The 19,276-nt window shown below is 33.6% G+C and overlaps 4 protein-coding genes across 4 annotated transcripts; 1 reads left to right on the top strand and 3 right to left on the bottom strand.

Moving 5' to 3' along the window:
- The first annotated feature begins 4,744 nt into the window (after positions 1-4,744).
- On the top strand, positions 4,745-8,402 carry LOC105164931 (Major facilitator superfamily protein). Its single transcript, XM_011083768.3, has 3 exons — positions 4,745-5,343; positions 6,476-7,365; positions 7,601-8,402. Exons 1-3 carry the CDS (start codon positions 5,020-5,022, stop codon positions 8,064-8,066), a joined length of 1,680 nt encoding a protein of 559 aa, XP_011082070.1. The 5' UTR covers positions 4,745-5,019; the 3' UTR covers positions 8,067-8,402.
- A 121-nt stretch (positions 8,403-8,523) lies between these two features.
- Positions 8,524-9,927, bottom strand: LOC105166759 (uncharacterized). Its single transcript, XM_011086235.3, has one exon. The coding sequence runs from the start codon at positions 9,759-9,761 to the stop codon at positions 9,075-9,077; it is 687 nt and encodes a 228-aa protein (XP_011084537.3). The 5' UTR covers positions 9,762-9,927; the 3' UTR covers positions 8,524-9,074.
- A 2,463-nt stretch (positions 9,928-12,390) lies between these two features.
- LOC105164923 (uncharacterized) lies at positions 12,391-13,503 on the bottom strand. Its single transcript, XM_011083757.3, has one exon. It carries the CDS (start codon positions 13,460-13,462, stop codon positions 12,875-12,877), a length of 588 nt encoding a protein of 195 aa, XP_011082059.1. The 5' UTR covers positions 13,463-13,503; the 3' UTR covers positions 12,391-12,874.
- A 1,513-nt stretch (positions 13,504-15,016) lies between these two features.
- On the bottom strand, positions 15,017-17,082 carry LOC105164915 (Transmembrane amino acid transporter family protein). Its single transcript, XM_011083744.3, has one exon. The coding sequence runs from the start codon at positions 16,724-16,726 to the stop codon at positions 15,296-15,298; it is 1,431 nt and encodes a 476-aa protein (XP_011082046.1). The 5' UTR covers positions 16,727-17,082; the 3' UTR covers positions 15,017-15,295.
- Positions 17,083-19,276: the final 2,194 nt, after the last annotated feature.

Here is a 19,276-nt window from a genome sequence, read left to right as displayed (position 1 = left end):
TATTTTGTGTAATTTCGATATTAGCCTTTTGGTTATTATTTTAAATTTGGATTCTATTTATGCTTCGAGTATGGAATATGCTTCTCAAATGCTTTAAGTATATTTACATTTCTCCTGGACAAAGACTTGAAAGCCGTACTGACAAGTCCAGCCATGCTTAGGTTATCATAAAGGAGAAAGACCTCTCATAAGAAATGTTAAGGAAACGAATATTGTACCTCAATTATGACTCATCGATATTTATAGATTTTTTTAATTGTACAATTTTACATGAATTATAAATTTCAAACTGATCAGTTGGTCATAATGATTCATACATATTAAGGGTTTGATCGGATCGAAGCGACCCAAATATACTGTATGGATCATGACCTATCCCAAAATAAAATTTGAGTTAAAAATATACATTATGTTTGGTTTTATTTTTTGAGTGTTTTATTTTGTGTTTTAGAAATAGAGAGAGAAAAATAGAGATAAATAAGTGTGTGTTGGTGATAAAGCGTATGTTTGGATTTGTTTTCAAATTACATTTAAAATATTTTAAAATAAGTGGTGTATGTTTGTTGTTGGGATTTGAGAGATAAAAATTACTATTCATCATCAAATCATGTCTCTTTTATATATTTTCTATGTATATATATAAATATTGTATGTTAAATGTTATATTTTTTGGAAACAAAAATTACTGTTCATTGTCAAATCATGTTTCTTTTATATTATATTTATATATATAAGTGTGTATATATCTATTATATATAAAAAGTTCAAAAATAAAAAAACTCACAATCAATGTGTGAAAACAAAGACATAAACATTGAGTATGTTTTATCTTGTCTCAAAAATTATTCGAAAATGAAACCAAATATAGTGATAGATTTTAATATGACCTTCAAGAGATTATCGGACCACAAATTATTAGGCTAAAACACTAAATATAAAGTATTTATAATTTGTGAAACCTTATTTTGAGGAAATGATATTGACAGTGATTGTATATATATATATATATGTGTGTGTGTGTGAGATTCAATTAAATACTATAATAATAAAAGATCTCCAAGAAAATTTCCAGATTCTTTTGGTCTGCAGTATCCAATGTAGAGACAAAGCACACTACACTCTTGTTTGTTTCTGTTCCGTAGACTGTCTCATAAATAACAAAAAATAATCACCGAATATATACCTACATTTTTGTGTATTATAAAAGTGTATTTTTATTTTATTCTTATTCATCTCTCTTTAACACAAAAAAAATACTGAATCAAACATATCGAAAACTCCTGAAAACACGTACACTTATCTCTAATCTTTTTCTCTTTTCTTACAAAAATAAAGAAAAATACTTTAAAACCAAAAGCAAATAATGCTTCGCAAAATGTAATAATGGGTCGAGTAAGATAATACAATATCCAAGTTTAATCTTGAAATTCTTATCAAATTGATTATTTGTAAACAACTCTTTTTTTCTTTAGGAATTATATGTTATGTGCAGTGGTATTTATGTGTCACCTATTAACTTCACCGTTGTGTTTGCAGAATAAATCATACTCATTATCATATGCGGTACTATTATCATTTATCGATTTTTACTTTAATTTTTATATTTTTATCTTATAATTCATACATGTATATAAGATGCAATGTAGAAACTTGAAAAAGCATACTTTTTTTATGGATAAAAGTAATCTATGGGACAATGTCTCATTATTTTTATTGTTTGTTTATGTAATGTGATCATTAAGGTAGAATAATATTTATTCAGAATGTACGAGGCTTATTGAAAAGTATTTGAAAATAAATAGTAAATTATAATTAAAAACACCAAATCAATAAGTATATTTATTTTCTTTTAATATATTTTTATATTATAAAATATATGATGCACATATTTTTAAATTTTCATATGCATTGCTTCTCCATATAAAAAATTTCAATCGCTATATATTTTTATTTATCTGTCTTAGTCATTTTATATCCTACACATACACATACATATACATGTGTCTGTTTCTTTTCGGGTGCTTGTTGTAGATGATATTATTATTTTGTTACGATCTATTTTCATAATCATCTTATTTTATTTTAAATAATATTTATTTTATATTTATATATTATTATGATCAGTTTAATTTGAAATGAGGGTTTTTTTACATGATTAATCTTATTAAAAAATAGGTAAGTTTTTTATATTTATTTTTATTATTCTATAATAAATATAAAACCATGTATTTTTTTTTACATATTGTAACTGATTTGGAAGGCTGATTCATATTGGGCTGGTCACATTTCTAGTTGGGCCTTGACTAGGCCCAAGTTATTTTTGCTGATGGAATAAATGGAGAGTTGTAGTAATGGCAATTTAGTCACCCCTTGCTACCCTATGTATGGGCTTCTATATTCATTTAATTTCTTTTTATCTGATTTTAAAAAAAGAAAAATTTTGAACTCTTGATTTTTTTTAGTATTTTAGTTAACTTCAAGTGGCATAATTTTATTATTTTTTCTCACCATCCATTGAAAAATCATCATACGACGAGATGGTCACATCACACACTCTGCATCAATCCCAATTCTAAATTGGTTATATATTTAAATATAAATTACTGAAAGAAAGTGATGTTGCCTTTCTCAATAAGTAAAAAGATTCTTTCTTTTTTTTTTAAAAAAAAAGGAGAGAAATAATGGATTAAAATTAACATCTCATTAATACATACAGTTGAATACGATTAACGATTTAGATCCAGCCACGTATCCTTCTTAAATCTGTGATGGGTCCTGATAAATTAAACAAGTATATCAGGTTAGTCGGGTTCGTCCCGACGAAAACCCTCCGACGCCCAAGTTAGTCGGTAGTCGAGATAGAAATATGCGATTAGAAGTCAAAGTCAAAGTAATAAAATATCAGATTCCTTATGGAGTCAAATTTAAAGTATTTATAGGGCCTTATTTGATACTGTAGATTAGTTCACGTGCCTTAATTTAGGGCTCATAGCTTCAATCGTGTGGTGCCCAACCATCTTCAAACTCCGGGTCAACCTATCGAACGGGTCCCAACGACCCGACCCACGATCTGCTGCGCGGATCTTGGTGAAAATGATCATTATGCACTTAATGAAGGGTTTATCTGTCTTTTAACAATTTAACCCTCATTTTTATTAATTTATTGATGTTGATGTAATATTATGTATTCATCATTTTTATTTTTATTTTTATTTTTAAGAGAGAGAGGAATGATGTTGATTTTTTTTTAATTTTTACCATTCACTTTTACCTGCCCATTTTATTACTTATTGTACACATCTCCCACTCATTTGGTAAACTTTTATTACCCAATTCTTCATAACTAAAGTTACGTATTGATCATCAATTTGCCTTTTATGCGTTTACTTTGTTTATTCAAACAAAATAATTAAAACAAATTAGGTAAAAAAATTATAACAATATTCAGATTTTTTTGCTTTTTGACTATTGTCGTTGTGCGAGTGAATTTGGATTCCTACTATATGTGGACATAAGAAGTTTTAAATATTTGTTAAATAATTTATGTATTTCAAACTTGGCCAATAATTTCTTCTTTGTGTTTTTCTTTTTCCAAGAAAGGAATAAATAACAAAAGAAAGCAAATGTAGAAGGAGAGAAACTTTTTTATTTTAACGTGAAAACATTAATAGGTACAAAATTATTTTTAAAAAAATAAACAATAACATCATTCATGAACTCTTAAATTAAAGCTCACTATTTTCTGCAGTTTATGGAGCACCTTTCGCTCGTAGTGCAATAACGACTATTGCCGTCCGAAAGCACAACTGAATTTCCATCAACACACGCACAAAGTGCCGACAAAAACTGCAACAAGATAATTTGACAGTAACAATATAATAAGTAAGGTGTAGCACGAAAAAACAATACATTTGACATAAATCATAAAGTTGATTGTGTTGATTAATGAAAGTAATATACATTGTTCAACGAATGCCAACGTAAGGGGATCACCTTGAAGACAATACTAGCAAACAACATTACACCAAGTTTTTGAATACTCACTTTCTCCTATAATAGTTTTAAAGAGAAAGCCTATTGATGACAATAGATATTAAAAATTGCACCTCAAGAGGTAGACAGTCTCTTAAGCAAATGCATATTTTTTTATTATGTATACAATAACCAAAAATAAAAACTACACCTCAAAAGGGTTCCATGAAGTCTAACAGCTGCCGGCAAAGATCTGCGGCCGACCTATTGGGGTGGACTAATGGCCGGATGGCTGTCAAGTAGGCCTAGAGCATGAGCGACCCTGACATTGGGTTAAGGAGTTGCTTTGTCCTTCTCTAAAAGTTTGCATTGTTATTTCTTTTAAGTGATTTTCTATCGATAGTTATTTCATAAAAGTTCTATTGCATTTGATCAAAAAAAATATAATATGTATATTTTAATTCTGTTATGCGCAATAGTATTTATTTTGATTGGGGATTAAATTATAAATAAATATTAGAAAAAAAATTACACAATTTTACATTATTATATGAATGAAGTTAGTGTTGTTAGAGCTCTCTTTTAAATGGGAGGACATTTTTTAAAATAAATATTTTACTTTGAAGATGAAATTTTATGTATATATTATATTTGGCAAGAGAGACGATAACTATGAAGAGCTTTCAGTTATTTGTCCCTTTGATGTGTATTAATTTGTCACAAATAATAGCATCATAACACCAAGAACATCTCCAACACCCCCCAACCCCAAAGGAAAAAGAAAAAAAAAAAAAAGAGAGAGAGAGAGAGAGAAAAGAGAAAAGAAATTCCCTTGTTCAATGTGGACACGTTTCTGGACCTTCCACCATTACAATGACATTGTCCTAACTCCAAATTGTCATAACAACATTTGCTGCCCGTCTCTCAGTCTTCACTCAAATCACTGTTTTCTTACTCCGTCTCCAAATTCCATTGAACCAAACAAGAATATTACAAGATCCCACAAAAATCTCTGTCCCCGGAAAAGAAAAGCAGACAAAAATATAAATGATAGTTCTAAAAGAGGGCAGCAGGCCGCCATGGGTGGGCTTGGGAGCGGCTGTTTGGATGCAAATAGCATCAGGGAATGCGTACACTTTCCCTTTGTACTCTCCTTCACTGAAATCAGTTCTGGGTTTTAGTCAGCAGCAGCTGACGATTCTTGGAGTGGCCAATGATATTGGAGAGAATGTGGGGATTCTTCCAGGCATCGCCTGCAACAAGTTCCCACCTTGGGCTGTGCTTCTTGTTGGTGCTTTTGCTTCTTTCTTGGGTTATGGTGTGCTTTGGATGGCTGTTAGCGAGACTGTTCAGTCTATGCCTTATTGGGTTGTAAGTTCTTTGATGTTTTCATCACAAAGATTGGATCTTTTTTTGCTGGTTTTGCGTATGATTTTGTGTTTTGATCTTGATATCGAGTTTTCACTTTATTGGGATGTGGATTCTGTCATGGTTCATGTGATCTTGTTTTGATTTTATGGGATTACTTAAGCATGATGACTATAGTTGGTTTTTGTTGTCGGGCGGATTGAAATTTGGGGTGTTGTTTTAGAAGTATCAAACACTTTCAGTTTAAAAAGATTGCTGTGAAGTTAGATTGTCAGTGTTTTGGTTGAATTTGTTGGAGATCTATGTTGAAGCTTACCGTTCTGTTGAATTATGTTCAACTTGAACTATATCCTCTGTGATTCTTTACTCATACTAGTAAATAAGACGTATGGAACAGAAAGAATATTCTTAAGTTTGGCAAGTGTGGTACTTTGGTGAAGGCTGAGCAACCCAATGAAAATAAAGGACGTGCCTTCATCTTTTTCGATTCTTCTAGCGTTCAATATTCGTTCAACTATTCTATGTCCGTTTATTAAGTTTTGGGATTGTTGAGAAGTTCAGATATTCTCTTCCTTTGTCCACTTTTATCCTTGTCTGTTCAGCAGATCAGCTAGCACCAGCTGTTCAATTTTTTATACTGCACAAAAGGTTGAAAACTAATTTATGTTCTTCATTGAAAGAAGGGCCGTTAGTTTCCTGTTGCGAATGTTTTTGATGGGTGCATCGACTTGGCTAGCAAGAATCTTGATAAAAGCAAATTGATGTTTAACATATAACTTTTCCAAACCGTTTAAATCATGAAGCAGTGACAGTAGTATACATGGCACTCCAGATGGGAGAATTTGATCATGTTTGTTTAAATAAATTATAAACATGAATGTTTCTGGGATTATCATTCAGAGCTTTCTTAAGAAATACTACTTTCAGACATAGCTTACTACTGAATTATACATGATTAAATCAAGTATAATTGGCGTTTTTCGATTAATCACCTATAAGCATATTATTCTTTCTAGTTGATTAACCTGATTTTGACTTTAAGGATTCATTAGCATTGATCTGATTTTCCGTTTATAATGCCATTCCATTTCCATGATAATGAGCTTCTTGCCTAATTATCTGAGAACATCAACAGTTGTGGATCGCGCTATGTATTGCCACAAACAGCAGTGCATGGCTTGGCACAGCAATTCTTGTTACCAATATGAGGAATTTTCCTCTGAGTAGGGGCACCGTCTCTGGAATACTCAAAGGGTATGCCGGTTTAAGTGCTGCAGTTTTTACAGAGGTCTATAGTATGGTCCTTAATGGCTCGTCTTCAAGTCTACTGCTTCTACTAGCCCTTGGAATCCCCACTATATGTTTGGTAATGATGTACTTTATCAGGCGTTGTACTCCAGCTTCTGGAGAAGACTCAGCAGAGCATTGCCATTTTCTTTTTACCCAAGGAGCTAGTATCTGTCTCGCTATATTTCTTCTTACAACAACAATTTTGAAAGACTTGTTTCCTCTTGGCAAGACCATTTCCTACATCTTTATTGCCATAATGGTTATTCTTTTGATGGCTCCTTTAGCAATCCCATTAAAAATGACATTGTTCCCTGCAAATGGTAAGAAAGCTGGCCAGCCCACAGATCTAATTAGTGGAGATGGTGATTCAAATCAAACGGATCCTCTACTGACCCCATCTTCATCGGCAACATTTCTCGGAAGTTTTTATGAGCCTGAAGATATCTCAGAAGTGGATTTACTTCTTGCCGTAGGTGAAGGGGCGGTGAAGAAGAAACGAAAACCACGGAGAGGGGAAGATTTTAAGTTTCGTGAAGCTATAGTGAAGGCCGACTTTTGGCTCCTATGGTTTGTTTACTTTCTCGGAGTCGGTTCGGGTGTGACTGTCCTTAATAATTTGGCACAGATTGGGGTTTCACTCGGTGTGGATGACGCAACAACATTGTTAAGTTTGTTCAGCTTTTGTAACTTCTTGGGTCGCCTTGGGTCAGGAGCTGTTTCTGAACACTTTGTGAGGTAATAGGAATGCTCTCTCATATTTATGTCAGTTTTCCTATTAAATTTGCTTGAAATTCGTAAATAGTTGTACTTGGTTTAGTTGAAGAATTACAGCAATTTAAACTTTTGCGCTGATTTCTCCTGCTCTCGATTCTTAATCCTCTCCCATTCAAGCCTTCAGGAAACCATTTATGCTCAATTTTCTTTGTAATGCAGAGTACTATTCTGACATGCATTTTTGAAACCATTGTAGGTCAAAAACAATTCCTCGGACATTTTGGATGGGCATCACACAAATAATCATGGTCTTAACATTTCTTCTATATGCTTCAGCTCTGAGTGGCACTCTCTATGCTGCCACAGCATTGCTGGGGATCTGCTACGGCGTCCAGTTCGGTATAATGATTCCTACAGCATCTGAACTCTTTGGCCTGAAACACTTTGGGATAATCTTCAATTTCATTTCGCTCGGAAATCCTGCTGGTGCGCTTCTCTTCTCAGGCTGGCTTGCTGGTCAAATATACGATGCAGAGGCAGCAAAGCAGTTAACATCTTCTTGCATGGGCCCGAGCTGCTTTAGGCTCACGTTCCTTCTTTTAGCTGGTATTTGTGGTTTAGGAACTCTCTTGAGCATAATTCTTACAATAAGAATAAGACCAGTTTACCAAATGCTTTATGCTGGAGGTTCGTTCCGTCTGCCTCAGAGTTCCGGTCACTGATTATAGAAATCATTTTAGCATAATTTTAACCCCATCTTAGGATAATGCAGCGGATCTCTTAGAGCTACGGTAAATTTTGACAATTTTACACTTATGCTAGATATTTTTAATGCTATATCAGAGGGGTTCTTCCTCAGATGTGGAGAAAGCTTGAACGGTAATGCGTATTGTGTCTGTATTTCGAAGAGAGCAAATTTAAATGCTTTAATAAACTCCTGAAGGGAGTTTCAGTAGTGGATGTAGTATGTTTATTCAAGGTTCATTCGACTGCTAAAAGTGTCATACACTTTTGAACGACGTAGTAAAAATTTCAGGTTCAATCTTGTTGATTTGGCACGGATCTGTCTCTCTAATATTCTTATTCTGCATCCTTTCTTTCTTGTGCGTCTGTGCCTGAAAAACAGTAAATTGGTGTTGTTACTTAGTTTTCGACGTTCTGAATGTGACGAGGTATACGAGTCTTGTGATCGTTGTCTCTATGCGTGAGCCATGATATTTCCAGTTCTTTTTATTTTGTTCGTCGAAGTAAATCATTGAAAGTTGCATCAGAAATCATGCAAGTAAGATTGATATGCAAATATTTCATGTCAGTGCATACTTTCTTTACTTGCACCATATATTATGCATAACTGACAGCACAATATTTTCATATATGAACACAATCTTTTATTCTTGGACAAGCATATAAGTTCGTACAAGTGCTATACACAGACTGAAGTTGAGATTTCTTTGGTGGACAACATGAAAAAATAACAGCCCTAAAGCAGGATGGTAACTGTTGTCCAAATCCTCTATTCCAAACTGGTGTTCCATCTTATATTTCACTTCACACACACACACACACACACATATATATACATATATGCGATGTGTGCAAAATTCAGACCACCTGCGTATGTAAGAGAATGTTTTTAAACATGTGGCGTGTATACATGCAGTGCAAAACAGAATCAAACGGTAGTTTGGAGTATAGGATCTGGACTGTTTTATAGATGACTATGCCTATGATCATGTGGGCTTCAAGTTTTGGAACATCGAATCCCACCTTATTTCTTCCGTACTGCTCGACCAATACTCACCCTCTAGGGAATGAACCACGGTGCTCGAGAAACAGCTATTCCAAGCGTTGGCCGGGGCATCCTGAGTGATATGGCCGGACTCAGCATTGGCCTCTGACTCTATCCAACTTGAGCTCTTAGTTGAGCCCGAGCTCTGGGAACCTCCCACGGGACTCCCGTTTGTCAGCATCAAACTTCTATTAGCAGACACAAATATAGGATTATCATTTCTTAGCATCGGCCAAGCTGGCTTAGGTGGGATGACCCTCAACCTCTTGTTCCTCTGTAACATGGCCACCTTCCATCTCAAACTATGATTTCTCGTGGGGACGACAGAAAGAGTTGAGTTCTCCCGGTGAACCAAAGCATGAATGTGCTTAGCAAGACAATTCTTGGTTTTCTTGATAGCAAATACGAACCATAAAACTGGTTTTATACTTGTGCTTTTCTCTTTTCTCGCCAGCTTGAGAATCTCTAGCCGATGTTTCGCTATCGAGACTCCCATGCTTTGGAGAAAGTCATGGCTGAAATAAGCGATATCGTCGTCTCGGAGCTCATTGTATGTGAAAGTAAGGGCATAGTCATAGACAAGAGAGGGATCAAGGTTCGTTTTTGATAGCCAAGAAAACCAGTCCATGGCTTGGTTTGAGACAAGAAACTCTTGCCTCTGATGTTTGAAAACAAATGGTGTATGGGTAGAAGAGGGAGAATGGCAAGAAATGGCGAAGTCTTAGTGTCATTTTGGACTTGTTGGTCCAGCCATATTTATTGGTTGGTAGTTGAACTTGAGAGTGACAAAAGACAAAAGGGGGTGTAGGGCTAATTAAGGCCATCTTCCCTTTGAGAAAGAGGGTAAGTGAGTCACACTTTTTCTTACAGAAGTGAAGGCCAAGGGATCCTTTGGTGACAAATCTTACCATCACCCTTGGCCTTTGAGAAAAGTTACTTTGTGGGTCACTCGCATACATGTCAAGAATTTTAACAAAATGGATTCAAATCAAATAATTACTCAAGTTTTATTGTACATAGTATAGAACAGGCTGTTTGCTATGGAAAATTTCCAACAGCAGAGCCAGTGGCACAATTGTCGTGAATTTTGCTACAGAATTGCAAAAAATTAACAATTCATTGCAAATTTCCGTGGCAATCAGGCACTTGTTTTGTAATGTATGAATGATATAACATGGTTTGATGTTTTGACAGCGGCATATGAAGATTTTTCTACAAGTAACCATTGAAGGAAGAGAGTTTCAATGGATAGATGGCCTAATTCAGTGAGTAGTTTTGGGGGGAGAGCAAAAAGTCACATGATCCACCTACTCAACTTGGAGTGTTTGGTTCTCATGTGTTGTCCCAACTTTTATTATCTTGCAAAGTGAAGATGATGATGATGCCATTCACATGTAAAGCAAAACAATTTACGTTGCCATGAATTTTTAATAATAAGTTTTTTTTTTAAATTTATTTGGATAATTAATATTACAGTTTAGGATCCCATATAATATTGGTACCATGATTTAAAAATAACTATTATAATAATAGAATATTTATAATTTTAGTACTTTCGTTAGAAATCTAATAGTAAGCTCACGTGTGCGTTAAATCAGGCACCTTCACTTGACTGGGGGTTGGGGGATAATGAAATATTTGCAATTTTAGAATCTTTTATTAATTTTTAAACACCCCCCCCCCCATGAAGGCGCCTAATTTAACTGTCACGTGCATAACACATGGTCTTGCAGTTAGATTCCTATCAAATGTATTAAAATTAAAAATATTTTATTACTATAGTACATTTTTCAGCTACTTTTTATATTATGATACCAACACTGTAAGAGGCCCTAAATTATGATATCAAAATTTATAATTTTCTCTTTTAAGTTCAAAAATTTTCAAATCCTTGGAATCTTATTTTAAACTACATTTTATAGTGATGGATAACAATCACAAACAAATGCGAACATCCTTTAAAAAGGTATTTCTCTAAAACTTATACATAAATATGTTTAAAAAAAATCAAAACTCTATCTTATTTCAAATTAATAAACTAACATCTCGTAATAAGTTAAAATATCTATTTTTACCCTTTAAAATTAGGAATCAATTGCTCCATACCTTCATATCATACATGGTTTTCTTTACAGACACACAGACAGACACAGACACAGAGGCATCGTTGTGATGGGCTCATCTGATTTATGATGTTTGGTCAGCCATTCTTGTAATTAAGAAGGTACAGAGTCCAGCAATCATATCCAAATGCATCAGCAGGTGGGGAGTGGGGGTAAGGTAACACCCCTCACTAATTTCTCAATTTCTGAAAATTAATTAATACCAACAATATATTCGAGTCCGTGTCTATTAAAATTGTACTTTATAGAGATTTTCAAGAATAATTTTTTCATTTTCTTAGAAGCAAGTTGAATTTTAAAACGAGTCCAAGTTTTCTTACGGATACATATTCAAAAAAATTGGGAGAGGGAAAGTTACAAATAAATAAATAAATCAAATTAAATATTAAAAATAAAATAGCATATTAAAATTGATGAGATACCAAAAACCTCATCTCCCTTAATAATACAGTATAACTATTTATTCCCATTTGCTCTTTGATATATTTTTATTTTTATTTTTTCCTATTCGCTATGAATATGTGATTACTTTGTTTTACAGACAAATTCTATATATAACACAAACTTTTTTCTTTAAATTAATGTACGCAGCACACTCAAATGATAATAATTTTTATTTTTTCACATTATAGTTTTCAAAATTTAATTAGTAACAAGAATCATGTCTAAATTGTTATTAATAATTAAGGAGACAATGAATTTACCACTTACCCATCACAAGACAAGCAGTTGTAAAAGAACCCTTTTTCTCTTAACTGGTTCAATTGTAATATGATAAATTTTTTAGTAAGACGCTATAATTTGAATAATCTCATAGGAGGTCTGTGTAATTTTTCCAAGAATCATTTAAAGACATTAGAGTTTTCTAGTTGCTTGCTTCTCGTGTTACGGGGAACAAATATAATTTTTTATTAAAAAGAATTTACTTGTAATTAAATTATTATTTTTTTTAAAAAAAAAGAAAGTATTATAATTATCCCTTAATTGTTCATAGTAAGTTAGTGACAACTTTGTATATAATCTTTCATTCTTAATTATCAATAATCCCAACTTCTTCACTTACTATTAAAATTATAAAAATTACCAAAAATAAACAACAACTTAAATATATAATAATTAATGAGAACTTGGCTGTGGAAGTAAATATCACAAGAGAAATAGTAGAATAGGAGTGAAGGCATGAAAGACCTTTATCGTACAAAAGTAAGTTATGGGCATCCAAAAAAGCATGGAAGACAACTTCATTACTCCCACACATTAACTTTGAAATAGTGGACCATACTCTTTCCATGCCACTACTAATGAAGAGGGAAACACAAAACAAAAGCAACCCCAAGAGGAAAATGTAAATTTCTGACACAAACAAACCTCAAAGACCGATGGTGGAAGAGCCTAAAACAATCTCTCACCATTTAAGTAGACATAACAAAGACACAAAATTCTTGTCATAACTAAGTCTGACCACATTCTACCAAGTATATCGCTATATGGATTCTTGTTACTTGTCTTAAATTGTAAGTCAATCACATAATAAATTTGAGTTTGGCTGAACTCGATCTGGACTAAAATTTCTCTAAAGAGAAAATGATTACCACTTAAAAAGACTTGTAATATGCCTTCAAGTTGGCTTCAAGTTGTGAAACATTGTATCCCACCTCATCTCTTCAACTCCACAAGGCCAATACTCACCATAATCTCCATCCATTTTCCCATATTCCCTTTGAAGATCATGCACCATCGGACTCGAAAAACTGTCAATTCTTGAACTAGAAAACAACATGGGGCTCCCATTTGTGAGCAATAATGCTCCTCTACTCTGCTTATTGGCCACTAACAACCTCTTATTCCTCTTGACCATAGCATCCTTCCATCTTGCGCTATAACTACGCCTCGGCACGAGGGCGAGGGCTGTTTCCTCACAACGGATCCATCTCCTTAAGTACTCTGAAAAACGCCTCTTGCTCCGCTTGATAGCAATCAGAATCCTGGACATGGGGTGTGGGATGATCACACCCTTTTCCCTCCTAGCAAGCTTGAGGATTTCTAGCCTGTGTTTGGCTATGGAAATCCCCATGCTTTGGAGGAACTCATGGTTGAAGTAAGCCAAGTCATCTTCTTCAAGCTCATTGTGTGAGAATGCTAGGCCATATTCATAGACAAGGGATGGCTCTAGGCCTGTTTTTGAGAGCCAAGAAAACCAGTTCATTGGCCTATGGTGTGTGTTCCTAGTGTGTGAAGTATGTGTGCCTGTAGGCATATAAATATGGAGTACAAAGTGATCTTTTCCCCAAGTCAATTGACTTGCTTTTTTGGTTTGTTGTGGATGTTGCTTTAGTGGGATGGTAGTTGAAACTTGAGAGTGACTAAAAGAGAAAGTGGGTAGTTTGTGGGGACTCGATCAAGCCCATTTGTATGAATTTCCCTCCAAGAATTAGATATAATATGCTATATCATGTCGATGTTAAGGTCTTATAACTATATATTTTTGTCGTTTAACTTTGGGTCAACTCATAAAACTACTCCTCATATACCAACATTCACAATGGTTTGGTAAGTAGAATACTCGATATGCCCTAATTATAGCCCTTCAATGTGGATAAGAATAGTTCGAGGACTAATAAATGCAGTAAAAGAATATATTTAAAAGTTATATATTTATGATAACGGTTGAAATATACCAATCAACATGATCTATTGATTCAAAGAAAAATGCTCGGACACTTGAAGTATTTTATTAATTTCGACATATTTAAAAGTGTTTAAATTATTTAGGAGATCCTTAATGTGATCCGCACATGAGTGTATATCACAACTTATGTAAATAAGAGAGGAGTAAGAAATCTTGGATGTGTATTATTGCCATCAATCACGGTTGGGAAAGTGCAGTTGGTGGACTAAAGGGGCCTTGTCTCCTTTTACTTTACGTTCTTTCTTTCATGGCAATTACCATTATGAGTGCCCTTTGGATCCGAGTGCTAAATTATGGAGCTTCATCTTATATTAAACTTTATTTCGTATTTTACCATATTTTAGAAGCATCATTGTTAAATACTTTATGTGTGGCTGTCATGGGATCATATAATTTTTCTGTCCTAATAATTTTTTTTTAATTGAGCGCAGGCTTACAATTACATCATATATTTTAATTATCAACAATTAATAGACGCCAATTATCAAAATGAAATATGTGTAAGTAACCAATAATTACACCGACAACTACTATTAGAGTAGACCAATACTCACACGCCATACAAAAGCTCTTGATTATAGAGCCTCAACTTCATCAAATAAACTAAAAAATTTAGCCTCATTGACCTAATAACAAAAGCTTAATCATGGAAAATGTGGGAAGTCAATTTCGAAGGTTCAACTTAGCAGCAATCTGGTTATACAAAGAAGTATGACAGAGGTGCACTCTCTCAGAACAATGAGAGAGGACAGATAACGAACCCAAGATTTGTGAATTGAATTCCAGGACAAACCAAGACAATCAAGGCATCACAATCACAACATATAGCAATTAATTGATGAAAACAAACTTGGGATAACTCCGTTAAGACGAAAATACGGATAAGTGAAAATGCAAGGGCAGTTGGACTGTCTACAAGCTGACAAGAGCTCTCCATGAATCTTGAAATTTCTGTAAGCGTTGGTTGTTCTATATTAATGCATCAGTAACAAGAATCAAACTCGATGTTATCAGGCTTCAGGCATTTGTTACAGTAAAGCAATGCATTTTAACGGCGATGTAACAATCCAGTGGTATACAAGAGCAATCACTATCTGAAGGGTGTGGAAACAAAAATGAATGTTTTCTGTTCATTGCGAAGGAGGAAAGTATCGAGAAGTATATATTTCTGAGCTATTACATTTATTCAGGAACAAAACTTATACTTGTTGGCTGGTCTGACTTAGCTGTTAGCAGCATTCTGTCTCTTGGCAAACTCTGGAAATTGGAAAGAAAAATAACGAGGCCGATTTAGCAGAATGTAGACAAAAAAATACCCAAGCAAACAGGTCTGAACCATGTCGCCTTCTTTCAGTTGCTTTGGAATGTATAGATGTTTCCAATCACTCCAGCAATGCTTACTATGATCGCCAATGTCAACATCAACCAAGACAAGAACCTCTCCGCTTGGCTCAATCCGCTCCCTACTTTGCTTAACCTTAAAGCGATGAGGGATGGAAAGGTGAAACCCAAGGAAACCGCTGTTGTTGCTCCCGTGAACTTAAAAGCTGTCCAAATGTTAGGGATCGTGGTTGAGCCCAGATATATAAGACCTAAGATCACGAAGGTTATGACGAGACACCTCTTCCTGCTCTCAGATAGTGGATTTAATCCTTCAAAAATTAAGGTATCCACAGTTTGCCTTAAGGAAAAATGAACCACGGGAAACACAAGAATCAAATGAAGAACATAACCAATACGGACAATGTAGTTCAAAGCAGTGCTAAACCGAATCCCAAGATCCTTATCGAAGTTAGTGAGCACATCTGACTCGGTATCCTTTCCAAAGAGTAAATAGCCAGCAATGGCAGTGGAAGCATATATCAAAACGCAAATAATAGTCGTGATCCTTCCTATTCGATACATTTTATGCGGTGAGGGTTCTTCAAGCTCATTATAGATAGGCTGAACATTAAAGTGACACACATAAGCATTCGACATGATAGGAATCACCACAAGAAAATCAAGAATGGCGCTCCAGGAACCAAAATCTGGCGACATCCTTGGAGGCTCAATCTTTCCCTCAGCAAGCTTGATAGCAGCTATGATAAATGCAACAACAACATAAACCACAGCAAGTGCTACAGAAGCAGCCGAAGTTGTGCTCAAGGAATCAATTTTATCCAAAGCACATAACGGCGCAAGAAAAAGCACCAGAACAACTAGAATCACTATCTTCCTATGATCCCAAAAACCATGACCCCACCATTGATCTAAAACACCCATGTGACGGAGAGATCCCGACATAACATCCCCAATTATGATCAAATACACAACCAAAACACCAGCATTGTTGATTATTATGCAAATTTCTGACAAAGTCCTCGCCGTCCTCCCCAATGCAGCCTGCACAACCTCCCCATATGTGGCTGCCTTACTTTGGACAGAAAATCGGACCAAAAATTCCACACTAATCTCAGACAAAATACCCATCAAAAATATCAAGATTACACCCAAAATCAAGCCCAAAACTTTCATGGTGGCCGGCAAGGCCATGAGGCCAGCCCCAATAACAGAGGTCGTAAGATTAAAAACAGCACCATAAATCCCCGACCCAGATTTCCTTTCACCGAAAATAAACGGTAGCTCGTCTAGATCTATCACATCTTCAACATCTAAATCATCCGCATTCGGCGGATTCAAATACCCATTACCATGGTCTGGTGAATACAATCTGAAAGACGGATCTTTGAACTGATAGTTCCCATCTTTCACCTGTAATTTAGAGTAATTGCTATCCATCTACGTTTCTGGAAAACTTTACATATACACGAGATATATAAACCCAAGAGAATCGTTCATGTATCCATACACAACAAATATAGATTTCAACACAATACCACCGACGAAAAAGAGAGACTTACACAAAAATCGATCAAGAATTGCAAATGGGAATTCCCGAATACTCAACAAAAACTTGATTCTGATGGGGGAAGTGTAGATCTCAGAGTCAAACGGTACGACCCGTTTATCTGCGTAATCAGAATGAGCAACAGTAGATTTTGGAATTTGGTTTCTGCTGCTTTTCTATTGGAGGATTTTAACTTCGGCTCTTTTTCGCTTTTCAATTGTTTATTGGTTTTGGGCTCTTTTCTTCTTTTTTGTTTTTCCTTTTAAGTTCATAATTCTACTATGTTACTTGACTTTAAAGGCTGAGTTTTTCACTTCGTACCCTTGAATTGTATGCTTATTGTCTTTTTGCCCCGTCAAACTGTGAAAATCTACATTTTGCCCCAGTTGATAAAATATAGTTTATTTTTTACTTTACATAATCTTTGGAGACTTGAAGGGAATGTTAAAGTTAAGTGCTGAAATGCTTAAATGTAAAGTAGCTCATTGTACCGTTTTTATGGGTTAGGTTCTTTTATAGTGAGTTTAAGTGGATGTTAATCCAAATGAGCAAGTTTTCTATTAAGTCTCTTAAGTGTAAAATTTACAAAATAAATTACTATTAAAGTCATCCTCAAAGGGAATATTTCAGTTTATAATCCTTCAATGTTTAAGTTTGACAGGTTGTAAGAAAAAGATAAATAAAGATCGTAAGAATGCTAGAATCACAAAAGCTGCACCAAATCATACGAATTTACGTGAATTACATACACAAAATAACTGAATATCACGGTGTACCCATACATATTAGAATTTAGAATATATTAGCACCACTGGATAGTAAAGACCTTAAATTGACAACATGGATCCAAACTTAGCCCCACATCATAGCTACCTTAAATTAGATCAAGTGTAAAATAGTGTGGTCGAGATCATATTTGGTTGAATTTTTTTTTTGGGACTTGACCATAAATTTCAAAAAGATCATCATATTACGTCTTTTTATCCACAAAATTTAATATAAAATTATTTTTTTTATAATACTGAAAATTCAAAATAAAAACAAAACCAAACAAGGGCTTATGGATATTGAAATTCGATCATAAATAATTTGTCAAAATAAATATTGAGTGAATGAACTTACATTATTTAATAAAATAAATTATAATTTTATCTTATCAATTCTTAACCGACATGCGATGAAATATTACAAAACGAATAAAGGTCTAATTTTTATTTGATTGGGGGCCATGGCGACCCTCTATGGTTGGAGGATGTTGAACACAATGTCTTCAGTCTTATATTAATGAAAAAATTGTTGTCCAATCATTAATTAATTGGGTTAAATCACAAATCATTTCAAATTTTGTAATTATTACCTAATCAATCAGTCAATGTCCCTTTCTTTTTTGGGTTTTTGGATTATTTTTAGGCGTTAATTTCAAAGTCTTGGTTTTTTTTTTTAATTCTATATGGTTGACTAAAGTTAAAAGGATGGTTGGCTGGTTTCTAATATTTTCTTACATACATTATAAAATTTAAAATGTATGCAATATCCAGAATATTTGGATAATTTTAAAATAAAAACATATTATATAATGAATTTCAAAGTCAAAATGTCAGGAACTCCTATTAAGACTTCAGCAAGGTCATTTACTTGAATCATATAATTTATAAAAATAACAATATTTTTACAATTTATAAACATTTTTCAAGAACTTAATTCAAAAGCATAAAATGTAAGTATTTGTTGATTTATGATAAATAAAATAAAATCATATGATCCAAATAAAAAAAAAAAAAAGAGATGGGAAGAAAAATCCCTTATATAAGAAAAGTGCAGAGGAGGAAGATGAAATTAAATAAATAAGAAGTTGGTGGAAGAGGAAAAAAGAAGAAAAAAATATTTTTTTCTTTTGATCAATAAGAAAAAACAAATTTGATGCTATAATTTAAATAGAATTATTTTATCAACATATTGAAAAATATAGTAGGACAAATTTTAAATCCGTTACATACTATATAATATAGATACGAATAATATTTTTTAAGATAAAATACGAATTTCAACTATTACATTATTGGTGTATACAAGAATTTAGTATATGAAATATTTCAAGAATCTCGTCTCACCACATACAATCACAATTTTTAACGATAGATGTAATTAGTAGATACACAAGTAATTATTATTTTTAGAGCATGTTTTAATTTACAATAAAGGTCGCACTTTTTTTAAAAAGTTAAATTTTTTTCGATCAAAATTCTGATTTCCTTAAAAAATATTATAGGTTACGGACATTTGTGCACTAAATGTGGATATATTCAAATATGAGTAAGGAAAAAAGTCTAATGTATTTGATATAATATGAAAATAAAAGGTGTTTAAAAGGAAAAGTATTGATAATAATTAGTATGTTATTAAAGAGTCAAATTTCCTTGTTTTTCAAGAAAATTAAAAAT

This window comes from Sesamum indicum, linkage group LG1, assembly GCF_026168435.1.
Source record: "Sesamum indicum cultivar Baizhima isolate 11 linkage group LG1, ASM2616843v1, whole genome shotgun sequence".
In the NCBI taxonomy this organism is placed as follows: Eukaryota; Viridiplantae; Streptophyta; class Magnoliopsida; order Lamiales; family Pedaliaceae; genus Sesamum; species Sesamum indicum.
Note: the sequence above shows the minus strand (reverse complement) of the source record. Positions and strands in the feature narration are given on the sequence as shown.